This window comes from Leptodactylus fuscus, chromosome 6 (genome assembly GCF_031893055.1).
Source record: "Leptodactylus fuscus isolate aLepFus1 chromosome 6, aLepFus1.hap2, whole genome shotgun sequence".
NCBI classification, from domain to species: Eukaryota; Metazoa; Chordata; class Amphibia; order Anura; family Leptodactylidae; genus Leptodactylus; species Leptodactylus fuscus.
The window spans coordinates 146,456,086-146,468,520 of NC_134270.1; the positions used below are offsets into that span (position 1 = coordinate 146,456,086).

At 43.8% G+C, this 12,435-nt stretch overlaps 1 protein-coding gene across 7 annotated transcripts in view; it reads right to left on the reverse strand.

Moving 5' to 3' along the window:
• The window catches only part of PTPRT (protein tyrosine phosphatase receptor type T), a 265,207-nt gene that overhangs the window by 28,134 nt on the left and 224,638 nt on the right, over window positions 1-12,435 (reverse strand). For all 7 annotated transcript variants that reach the window (XM_075277527.1, XM_075277525.1, XM_075277524.1 and 4 more), the window contains one exon: window positions 3,913-4,000. In XM_075277527.1, coding sequence (XP_075133628.1) covers window positions 3,913-4,000 — 88 coding nt within the window. The remainder of the gene's footprint in view (window positions 1-3,912; window positions 4,001-12,435) is intronic.

A 12,435-nucleotide genomic window follows, 5' to 3' on the forward strand; every position in this document is an offset into this window, starting at 1 on the left:
AAGTCAGTGACAAAGTCACCATCACCGCTATTGGCAAGGCAAAGTTTTTAAATATCAGAGACTCATTCACATTAAAGAGGACCTGCCGTCACTCCTGACACCATGGCTTGCATCTCCATGTAGTAACTATTCTGAAGCATCTTTTGTCATAACTTTGTTCTGTTTCTGTTATTCCTCCTGGATTGACAATTGACAACTGGGTGTTACCAGCTGGAGGTGTGTCCCTACGTATTTTGACACTGATTGGACACTATACAGGGACACACCCACCCAGTTATCATTATATACATTAATTTCGAGGAGAAATAACAGAGGAAAAGCACAATGTAGAGTTGTAAGAAAATATGATCCAGCATTAATATGTTTTGGGGAATACAAGTATTTATTAAACCAGACAAGTCATAAGAGATGATGGATCCACTTTAAGGCTAAGGTAGTGGGCCGCAGCAAAAAAAATGCTTTGGGAAAACCTGTGACGGCAATGGTTATACCTATAGGGAAACCTCCATCATTCCCTTAAGTATAATCGACATGCTGCAATTTCCAAGACCGCAATGGTTTTGGAAATACGAAATGTGGATGGGATTCGCTCTTAAGGGCCCCTTCACACAGCGTAAGCGCTCGGCTCATTCCGTGCTGTACACGCGAGCACTTCTAAACACTTCCCATTCACTTCAATGGGAGCGCGCGTAAAGCCGGCTTTACGCGTGCTCCCATTGAAGTGAATGGGAAGTGTTTAGAAGCGCTCGCGTGTACGGCTTGGAATGAGCCGAGCGCTTACGCCATGTGAAGGGGCCCTTACTTATCAAGGACTGTAAAATGCTGTGGATTTGGAAGTTTATGCCATGAAGAAGAGATTGTGGGAATACAATATGACACTATAGGAGAGCATAATCTGGTTTGTAGGATAGACGAATAGATTAAAGAAGATCTTTCTGGATATTATTTGGATCTTATCGAGGACCTACATGGGGGTCCGACTTTAAGGAGGACTTGGGACTTGTCCATCTTAGTAAATACTTATATTCCCAATAAGATACCCATTATTTGCCATCTCTTCTCAGGATTTTATAAACTTATAAATACATTGACAGCTGAGTTTTTCAATTTCTCATGTCAATAGGGTATTAGATTACTGCAATGCCCTTCTCTGTGGCCTCCCACTTACTGCTCTCCCTCCCCTCCAGTCAGGGCCGCCATTAGGAATTTTGGGGCCCCATACAGCCTAAGTGTCTGCCCCCCCCCCCGCCGCCATTTTAAAACTACTTTAATTTGCGACATACATTACATTTCCCTTTATTTAGCAGCTTTACAAGGCTTAATCAGATTCTATTTGCAGGTACAATCTGCTACGTGTGACAGCGCCTATAGAGAGCCAACACCATCTATAACAGCCCTCCTAATAAATCCTCAGGGCTTTTTCACATTGCGTTTTTGGCCTCCCTTGCCGGGATACGTTGGTAACCAGTCAGAATCAGCTGTCAACTTATCCCTGCATGAACTGGCCAATAAAAAAAAAGGGGGGCCTGCAGTTTTCCGTGCAGGGATAAGTGGGGAGCTGATTGTGACTGGTTACCAACGTATCCCGGCAAGGGAGGCCAAAAACACAATGTGAACACTCCTTTAAAGTGAAAGTCCCACCCCAAAACAGGTTGCTATGCTAGTAGCATAGCAGCCTACATCATTATTAATACAAAGCACACAGACCTTTGGAGGTATTGTGTGCTTTGTAGTTCTCCAGCTAAAAACTTATATATTATATATTATTGCCCCAGTTCCCTCTCCGCAGTGCCGCACACCCGATGCCCCAACAATCCCCCTTCCCCCCCGTTCACCTTCTAACATCTTTCCACTGCCCCCTGTACCCATACCTCCCAACTTTTGAAGAACCAAAAGAGGGTCAAAATGCGCCGCGGCAAATTTAGCCCCACCCACTGTTATGTTGACTCCACCCATTCTCATTAATTTTTCATGTGCCCGCACACAGTATAATCCTCCTACAGTCACCCGTACAGTATATGTCCCCCCTCTATCTCTCCCCCAGCTTCATATACACCCTTCATCTGCCCCCAGTTTCATGTCCGCCCCTCCATCTCTGCCCCCAGATTCATGTCCGCCCATCCATTTCTGCCACCAGTTTCATGTCCCCCCCTCCATCTCTGCCCCCAGTTTCATGTCCCCCATCTCTACCCCCAGATTCATGCCCTCCATCTCTGCCCCCCAGATTCATGTCCCTCCATCTCTGCCCCCATATTCATGTCCCCTCCATCTCTGCCCCCATATTCATGTCCCCCCATCTCTGCCCCCAGATTCATGTCTCCTCCATCTCTGCCCCCAGATTCATGTCCCCTCCATCTCTGCCCCCAGATTCATGTCCCCTCCATCCCTGCCCCCAGATTCATGTCCCCTCCATCTCTGCCCCCAGATTCATGTCCCCTCCATCTCTGCTCCCATATGCATGTCCCTCCATCTCTGCCCCCATTGTCATGCCGTCCTCTCCATCTCTGCCCCCATATTCATGTCCCCTCCATCTCTGCTCCCATATTCATGTCCCTCCATCTCTGTCCCCATTGTCATGCCATCCTCTCCATCTCTGCCCCCAGTGTCATGCCGTCCTCTCCATCTCTGCCCCCAGTGTCATGCCGTCCTCTCTCTGCCCCCAGTTTCACGTTCCACATTACACTGACTGACTTACCTTCTCCTTCGTTCCCTCGCAGCTCTCTGCGCGCCTCTCTCTCACTGGCGCACAGTTATAGACGCGATGTGACGTCATCACATCGCGTCTACAAGCAGGTAGCGGAGGCGGCGAAGCGAGGAGCTGACACAGGTCAGCTCCTTGCTTCAACCTCATATGTGACAGCGAGAGAGGCACACAGCGGCGAAGCAAGGAGCTGACCTGTGTCAGCTCCTCGCTTCGCCGCCGGCTACTGGCTTGTAGACGCGATGGCTGAAGCGAGGAGCTGACCTGTGTCAGCTCCTTGCTTTGCTGCTGCCGCCGGCTACTGGCTTTTAGACGCGATGTGATCACATCGCGTCTACAAGCCAGTAGCAGCGGCGGCGGCGAAGTGAGGAGCTGACACAGGTCAGCTCCTCGCTTCAGCCGCATATGTGTCAGCGAGAGAGGCACGCAGCGGCGAAGCGAGGAGCTGACCTGTGTCAGCTCCTTGCTTCAGCCGCGTATGTCTTCAACTCAGATCTGCGTCCTCTGGATGCAGATCTGAGTTGAAATAGGACATACACAATGACTGCTACGGGCGCCAGGGGGCCGGCACATGGTAGCGGGCCAAAACCGGGCCCCCCCCCCCATTTTTCAATTTGGCCGGGCCCCTGACGCCAGTACCAGTAGTACTGGCCTATCGGCGGCCCTGCCTCCAGTCCACCCTTGAGTCTGCTGTTTGGCTAATCCATCTCTATTATTGTATTTCATCGGCCGCTCCCCTCTGCCAATCTCTCTGGTTACGCATTGCTCAGCGATTCAAGTTAACTCAATCATACAAAGCCATCCACAACCTGTCTCCTCCATAAATCTCTGTCCTAATCTTCTGCTATCTCCCTAAACATAGTCTCCAATCTTCTCAAGACCTCCTACTCTGCTCTGTTCTGATCCCCTCCTTAGACACTGTTTCCTAGACTTCACCAATGGATCCCCAATAGTGGACTAGCACTAAACACAAGACTGAACCCCACAATTACAAGCTTCAAGAAGACCCTGAAGACTCATCTCTACATCTACAATCTTCAATAACCCTGCAGCCACCACACCACCAATGGCAGTCTAAAATTAATAATAATAATAATAATAATAATAATAATAATTCGTCGGCGTCGCTGCCGCCACCGTCGTCGTTGTCATATATTAGACCCCGAATGACCTCAGTCTAATCCTTTTCCAGTTAGTAAGGTCAGACTTACATGATATAATGTTCCCGTATCTGTTCTTGTTACGATTTTCATCCTCTTTCGCTGTATCCCAGGATGCCGTCTGGCCCTCAGGTAATGCCTAAGAAATACAAATTTTGACAATTATGTAAATGAAACATATTAAATGGTTATCTTTCCTTCCTTTCATTTAGCCATAAGCAACCAACCTGCATTTTCACCCATTTTTTTGATATTCTGTCTATATCAAGCCTTTGGAAGTCTCATTTTATCTGATGTTATTCTCTTGTGTGTTATTGAAGTGCTTCCCTTTTATGTTAGAAACCAAACTGGGTAAAGCTAAACGTAGCCTTTAACTATTGTCATGATCTCCAAAAAATTTCAAAAGCTACTAAAATCTTCAAAAACCTGCTAAATTTTTGTATGGTTTATTACTATGTTGTTTTAAAGGACCTGGTCCTTTGGAGGACCAGAACAATGGAGGATCTTATTGACTTTAATGGGTCGTCATGTGTATGTTGTTTTTAAGTGAAAGAACTGGATGGAAAAGTTGTGCTCGTAGGATGTGAACCAAGCCCAAGACTCAACACCAACTGGAGGTTGTCCAGGAGATAATACAGTCATATATATAAGCCTTCATGCCTTGTCTGTCTTTAGAATTGGCCATTGCTGTAATTACATTTTTGGAAATTTTGGTTCGGTTGCACAAAAAGGTTTGGTTTGAGTTGACCAAAAAAATGGGCAAATAGAAGTCAAATAACAAAAGAAATGTTATTAAGCATTTTATTCTCCCTGCCAGTCTCCACTCACTTGGCTACAGCTGTATACACATGAAAGCATTCCATCCAAAACAGCATGAAACCATTGAGACCAGTGATTGACTCAATAGTCAGATGGTGATATGGCTACGTTAAAGAACACATTGTATTTGTGAAGTATTTTAATTTTTACCATCTTCATTTTTTCCTTCAACATCTATTAGCAAAACCTTCTCTAGGCCAAAGCTATTCCTTTCGACCCCCTACATACAAACGTACTCTTGGTTTGGTTGAGTATGGGTGTGTTCTCATTGGGAAGAGGTTAGTAAGCTTCTGATGCCATTGGCTGATCTTTCTCTATCTGGGTCCACCATTAAGACTTTTTCCCATCATGCCTGTGCCCACAAGCTTCCCATCCCCTATCATTAATCGTGCCCCCCTTTGGGCCACAGAATCCCTCCTGGAATACACGCTGGCCAACTTCTACTTTTTGATATTAAAAGGTTAATTTTCTTCTTTCTGTCAGTGAACGCCTGTGCATCATAAATCGTCTTCCCCTGTCTCACTCCAGTGCACCAGAGGGCGGGGGGTAATACATTTGTGATATACAGCCGGCAAGCCATCAATGGAAATCAGAAGGGAAATCAATGAAGTTTAATCAGCCTTATTGTCATGGGGGTGACCTGTGGGCCCCCCTGGTTTATGGGCCCGGTCGCAGCTGCATAGTTACACCAGTGATGAGTGACATAACATTGTCTGCCGGTCCCGCCAGCAGGCATAACATAGTCAGTTGGTCCCTTGGCTGCACAGTTACGCCAGTGTTGGGAGGCGAAAGCCTGCCAAAGTCAGCCAACTTTTCTCTAATGCGTATTGGGGCCTATAATCCGTCTTCTGCATTTGGCTATAGAATAATTATTTCGAGACACAAAGACACCTAGCCACCACCAGTCTGATGTGTATGGGCTCACACTGCTTTTACTCATCGAGTCACATCCTATGACTGGCTGTCTGTATACGGATACATTGGATATTCCGTCAGTTCTTTGCCCCGTTCCTCTGCTAATTACGCCATTATTTTTCTAACCTAGCGTTCTTTTCTTCTCCGACGTTCTCCTCTTTGATATGATTTTTTCATGTTGCCTTTCTTGTTTGCAGCCTAGCTGGCTGCAAAGTGGTTAACAGGTGCTGTAGACTAGAGGAGAAGACAAGGCCTCGGCGAACGAACGTTTTGTGTTTATTGAAGCCGGATCTTTTATATAGGGATAGACAGGTAATGAGCGGTTAATTGGGAACAACGCTTTGATCAGAGGTCTATTTGCCTTTAAAGGATCCAGCATCCTAATAGCAGTTAATCTCCCAGCAGAGACGCCGTGAGCAGTAACAGCTCATTTCCATCCTACTTCAAAGCAGCCGAGGGGAAAACAGACAGTATTATCAAACAGCGGGGTCTTGGAGGGGGGCTTTTGTCAGCTCGTACTTTATAAATATGTCATTGGAATTTTCTCATCTTCAAGCTCTTTTTTAGCTTTGTATATTTGCTCATTCCACACTTTACTTGAGGTGCGTCTGTAATAAAATAGCCCCTGCACCTACTCGGCCTTTCTGGTCACATTGAAGGTAGTCGTGCACATTAGATTAATGTCAGTTCAGCCCACAGATTTTGACGGGACCAGTCAACCATCTAATGTATAATGTCTTGTCCTCTTGTCAAGATTAAGAAGAGTTGGGTATGTTGAATTTCAAGAAGGCCACTTCCACCGACTCCAAGTTTATATAGTACTTACGCTAGTATTGGGGATTCTGTTCTTTGGGTCCCGAAAAACATAAACTCCAATGGACTTAAAAAGAACTCTTGTGGACCCAATAGACTTAATGGGTTTCCACCCAAAATCAAAGGAGACTTGCAGGACTTTTCTCTCTAAATATTTCAAGCGGAATCGGGAATGGAGTTCCCCCATTGCAGATCATGAATCCCATGGGGGATCCCTTCATATAAGATTTCTAGATACCTTTGAAGACATATTGGTTAAAGAGATCCTTTCACCATCTCCACCAACTCCAACTCTTTGTATCCTTCAATACTTACTGCTCCACTGATTTTGATGCAACTGGATTTTTTTTTCTGCAGCCCTCATCGTTTCATCTGTCAGAACTAATATGCTAATTACGCTCTTTACTGTCAGATGGGCTGTCCCAGATGGACTACACCAGACAGACCACCCACTTGACAGTAGAGGTCTAATTAGCATATTGGATAATGAAATGAAGGGCAAAGATTGCTCAGGAAGAGTAGGGACTAGAGAAAAGATTCCAACTACACCAGAATAAGTGGATTCGGAGTTGGTGGAGGTGGTCGGAGGTTCTCTTTAGGTTGCTTCTGTTGGTGGCTTACTACCATCTGGGAATTGAGAAAATTTGCAGGTTTGTGCAAACATTTGTATATTGGGAGGGGTCAGGAGGAATGATCATTTAGTCAACAGCTTTCTAATGTGTATGGCCAGCCTTAGGACCCATTCAGACAAGCAATTTTCATGTTCATGGTGAATCCGGGTCTGACTACAGATGGCCCATTGCATAATGTTACGGTATGTCATGGTCTGGTCCGTTTATCTGCATCAGAATATGACTGTTCAGATCACGTTTTTATATCTGATAACCAAAAGAATAAAAATTATTGCAAAAAGTGGACAATAATGGATGCCTATACATTTACATAGACATCAATGATATAAACATAAAGGATAAAAATGTGCCAGTCTGAATATAACCTTAGTACCTGGTCTTGTACAGAGGTGAATATTGACAGAATAGTTTAGGAAGAGTATGTGGGCTCTTTGCTTCTTGGCGCTTTGTGAGAATTGGGGGACATATGGCGAGAATGGAAGAGGAATTCGAATTGGCCTTCCGATTTTGCTCGCTGATTAGCCTTAGAGGAATTGGAGGGGGTCTAGCACTGCAGATTCTGTACATGCTATAGCTGCATGGAGTCCACAAGCCACTGGAACTATCACTTCTTAGTAAGGGAAAAGTTGATGAAGATCCACTGTATGTCATTACTGGACATGGGGTAAAGCTAAAACCGCGTCGCCCACCCATTAATATTGCGGAAGTTACTGAGACATGAAAGGAGGCCCAGCTATAGCTGAATCCAGGTACATTGTGCGGCACCACCCTACGATCATTCAACCAACGCGGGGATCAACATGATTGGAAAGGACATTCACGGAGAAGGGACATTATTAGGAGGAGGTCCCCTTATTATTGGGCCATCTAATAGGATTTGTACTTATAATTCAGAAAAGATTTGCAGTTTTTAGGGTTGTTGGCCCCCCTTATGTAACGGGCCCCCTTGCAGCAGCACATTTGCCTCTGGTCCACTATGAGGAAGATATGCTATATACCATATAACAGGATAGCATTGAATCTTCCCTTACAGCCTATGAATAATGTAAAGAAGCAGTGGTTTGGAATCTAATACTTGTAAAGTGTGTCCAATCAGATAAGGGGGATATTCTGAGTTATTTAGCATGTATGATGGCTTCAAATAGTTCTAAAATTATGCAAATCACTTTATCTGCGATTAGCTGGAGGCTGCAGCTATTTCAAAGAGATGTGAACGCATAAATCCCCAGCGGAATACAGCAAGCATCTGAGCTGCCAAAGAAGATGTCAACAACAAAAAATGGCGTCTTAATCTTAGGGAGCCCACTAGAAAAAAATGGATGAGATACTTAGCCGGCTGAACCTGGCCTAGAATAATGGCTCAAGCTATGGACTGCTATGATTGGTTTTTAAAAGATAACACAGCAGGTCATCGTCGTAAAGTATGTATTATTACTAGAAAATGCCAAAAACTGTGCCATGCAGGTGCAGGTCATGTCCATACAGAAATACAGTGATTTGGGACAACGGTCATTCAAAGGGAATGTGTCACCAAACAATGTGTAGGAATTTTTGACGATTTTATTTTTAATTTTTCCATGTTTGTATTAAAAAGTACTTAAAAATCCCTACAGAGGGGCTCCATCATTGGGAAAAGTCATTTTTTAACTAAGCACATACTTGCATAGCCTTTAGGAAGGCTATTCCACACATACCTTTTGTATGTAAATCAACTCCGTAGTTTTTGAATGGGCCCGTTTTTATTCATATGCTAATTAGCCTCCAGCGTGCACCCGGAAGTCTCATCGTGCACCCTCTGCTATTCTCTCCTATGCATGTATACAGCACAGGCTGCTGCTGCCTCATCTCCCTGCTCTCACACTCATAGCAGAGAATAGCAGATGGTGCTCGCTGAGACTTCCAGGGTGCACACTGGAGGATAATTAGCATATGGATAAAAGCGGGCTCATTCAAAAACTACTAAGGCAATTTACATACAAAAGATACGTGTGGAATAGCCTTTATAAAGGCTATGCAAGTATGTGCGTAGCTAAAAATGACTTTTCCCAGTGATGGAGCCCCTTTAAGCTACATTCCCAAGACAGTGATTAATGACCATGTGACATGTTTTTTTTAAAATCCAATGGTTGTTATTCACAAGACTGTTCTAGTTGTCATGTCCTATTTTTGTTTGTTTTCACTGATCCCTCCATACATGTAAATGTATGGGGGAACGGTGAAAATGGGCGACTCTTGGGTACGAGATGGCTGGGAAAAATGGAAGCATTTCACGGCCGTTTTGCACCTTGGTCATCTGAATTTAGTCTTACTCAAGAATGTTAATTTGTTCAACTGGCTCATCTTAAGGTCTATACGTCCTTTTTGGTCTTAATATCTGTAAATTCAGTCTGCCCCTATGTGGCTTTGACAGAGCCCTTAGGCCAATGGTATGGGAGAGAGCTGATGGCTAAATTGTTTGAGATGATTCTTACAATGACCATTGACATCATTTTCTACAGGAATCACTCTGCCTACCTTTAATGCCTTTAAGTGGTTGCAAGAGTTCTATAAGGGTTTAGCATATGTAATCCATGTTCTTGCTATCCATCTATTGTCAGCCGTATCCAGCCACTACAGATAAGATTTTCATTTTTTACCCCCAATACGGGGTACCTGGCATCTGTCACATTTGTTTTTGCGTGAATCAACACAGTAGTGTTATAGGTCACACTTGATAGACTTGTGTCTTTGACAAACCTATTAGTTATGTAGAAGAATCGGAGTATTCTAAAATCCACTTTCTGAAGTCTATAAATCAGTGCAGTATGGAGGAAATCTAACTATGCCCAAGCTGAATGTTTGTTACCAAGTAAGGGGTGGGATTCAGCCCCAATAGATCAGAAAAACCCTTACCCAAACAATTTTTGGGAAAAAACATTCCTGATGTAAATTTGCAAGGTCCAATCCCATCCTTGGCTCTAAATACAGATCTTCTGCACAAGCCTATGGAGGAAAAATACTGTATCTACTGCTTATGAGGAAATTCTGGGTAATTTTACAGAATTCGGAACCCATCTCTAATAGCAAGAGTGAAGTAGCTAAAACCACTAAAATTGGACCCCTCACAGCCCATTGGTTTCAATGAAAACTGTTGGAATTCATCCCTCATGACTTGATCAAATCTGATGAAGAAAGAGAAGAAGGATTGCATGGCTTCTCCATCATGACTTGCAGGCTATCCTCCCTTAAACATAGCCATGTGCGATCGTGGAGGAGTCATAGTCATATGTGTTGCTGTCAATTTGTCATTGCAAATGTCGTCTTGGCGTCGAAGAGATAGAAATGGAGTCCCGAGGGTAATTGGGGTATGTTCAATTCAGACCAATTTACTCCCACCAAATTGAATCTGATGTCTAATTTGAATGAACCAGACACAAATCTGATTTGGGCGAAATTGGCCACCTCTTCTCAACTTCTATCCCTCCATTCTAAGAAATGCAGGTCCAGTCCAGGTCCAGTCCCTGGAACTGCAAATCATGACATCATGTTTGAAGTTCACATGACTGCTTAGAGATCACATGATCATAATCCATGAACATGACATCATTGCTTTCAGTCTGATGGGCCCCAGGAACTAGACCCGTACTAAATATATCTTTGTTCTCTTTGTTTATATGGTTTCCTGCTAGGCAACAATTTTTTGAAAAAGAGTGGACAACCCCTTTAACATTAATATTCCGAGCCTAGTTTGCAATCACTGGACAAGTAAATGGGAATTTTGCTTATTTTAGTTGTTTTATTCATCTGCTTGTTGATTCTCCATGTCTTCTCATTTGTATAACCAATGCCTTTCTTCCCCGTGCCGCGCTCCTTAGAAATTAGTGCTCACCCTCTTAGAAATCCCCATTTATTTACATTATTGATTTCTACTTATCTGCGCACTTTTATTAGAGTAAACATTCCATTTAGTGGCGCTTCCTTTACACTTGAACTAATCTGCACTTGTTTTATTGAAAATCACATTAATCTGACCCACATTAATAGGACGGAGTCTTATCTGGGTCTTTCAGCTACTGTACATTTGTTTTTTTGGCACTCGATTTTTGCAAAGAAAAATCTGCGCTGAGACGCGACCCGGGCCACGGTAATGGTATAGTAATACCCAGGGTCTCTTAATAATGCAACAAGCGTCGTCTCGGACCCGTCACGTGATAGAGGCCACGAATGCTTGTTAATGGGGAGCCGCGCTTGCCACATACAACTATTTATTGCTTTCATGATGCCGATGCTGGAACACAATGTCACTGATCCTCTTGCTGCACTGGCCGCACCGAATCCATGACATATATTTAAGGCCTGGTAATAAAGATGTCTGCACGCTGTGTGAACGCCACAAACACAGCATAAGCAATCATGGTTTTCTAAGCCCGGTTTCCTTGACAACAAATAGAATTCGGGCAGCGAATAAATGCAGCTGAAGCCTCTGAATCGTCTCTGATTGTAAGCAAAGAAACGCGCGGTTTGTGCTGAAATTTCCCCCCCATTAATTCCCTCAATATCTCCAAATAGAAGCAGTGCTGAGAGGACCAACTGATACATATTTATAAAGTTATTCTGTAATGCTGAGTTACCGGGGGAAGAATGATGCAGAAAGCAGGAATGACGGGGGATGAGGTAGATGAGACCGGGGATAAGAGACAAGAGAAAGGAGGGAGACAGGTAAAAGGAAAACGCGTCGATAGGGGATGATGAGATATAGGGTGAGAAGAACAGGGCATTGTTGGTGGTGGAGGGTGGGGAGCGGAACGAGGCGCTCACGAAAGGCACCGGGAAAAAAAAAAAAAAAAATCTCTACGTGAAATTTGGAGATTGGCTGGTTACAATGACTATTTCTAAAGGCATCAGGAATAGGAAGAATGAAAACACAAAGCAAAATTTCAATGAACAAAAGAAAACAAAGGAGAAAGAAGAAAAAAAAGAACATGACAGGCTTCTTGGAGACATCGAGGCGGAAAATAATTAAGTAGGGAGTTTTGCAGATGATCCGCGTTGCTTGGTGTAGACCCCATGAAGCGTAAGTAGGGTGGGTGGGTTACCTCCCTCCTCGCCTAGACTTGTGATACAGAATAAAACAAATAAACCATTTTTCAATAACGGTTAGCTCCTCATTTTCATATTTTTCATTCTTCTCGCCGCTCAAATATTCCTTTCCCCCTTCTGTTTTTAAAGACACATTGCTCAGTCAAGCATTTCATGTTCTACAATGAAATACGGGATCTGTTTGCATCTCCTAAGGCCCTGTTTTTTTTCCCCGGTATTATTTCTTGTGCATTTACAACTGAATGTCCTTTGAGAAATAGTGTTAATGCAAACACACAGGAAAATACGGCATGACTAGAACTCTTTGCCTTTGATA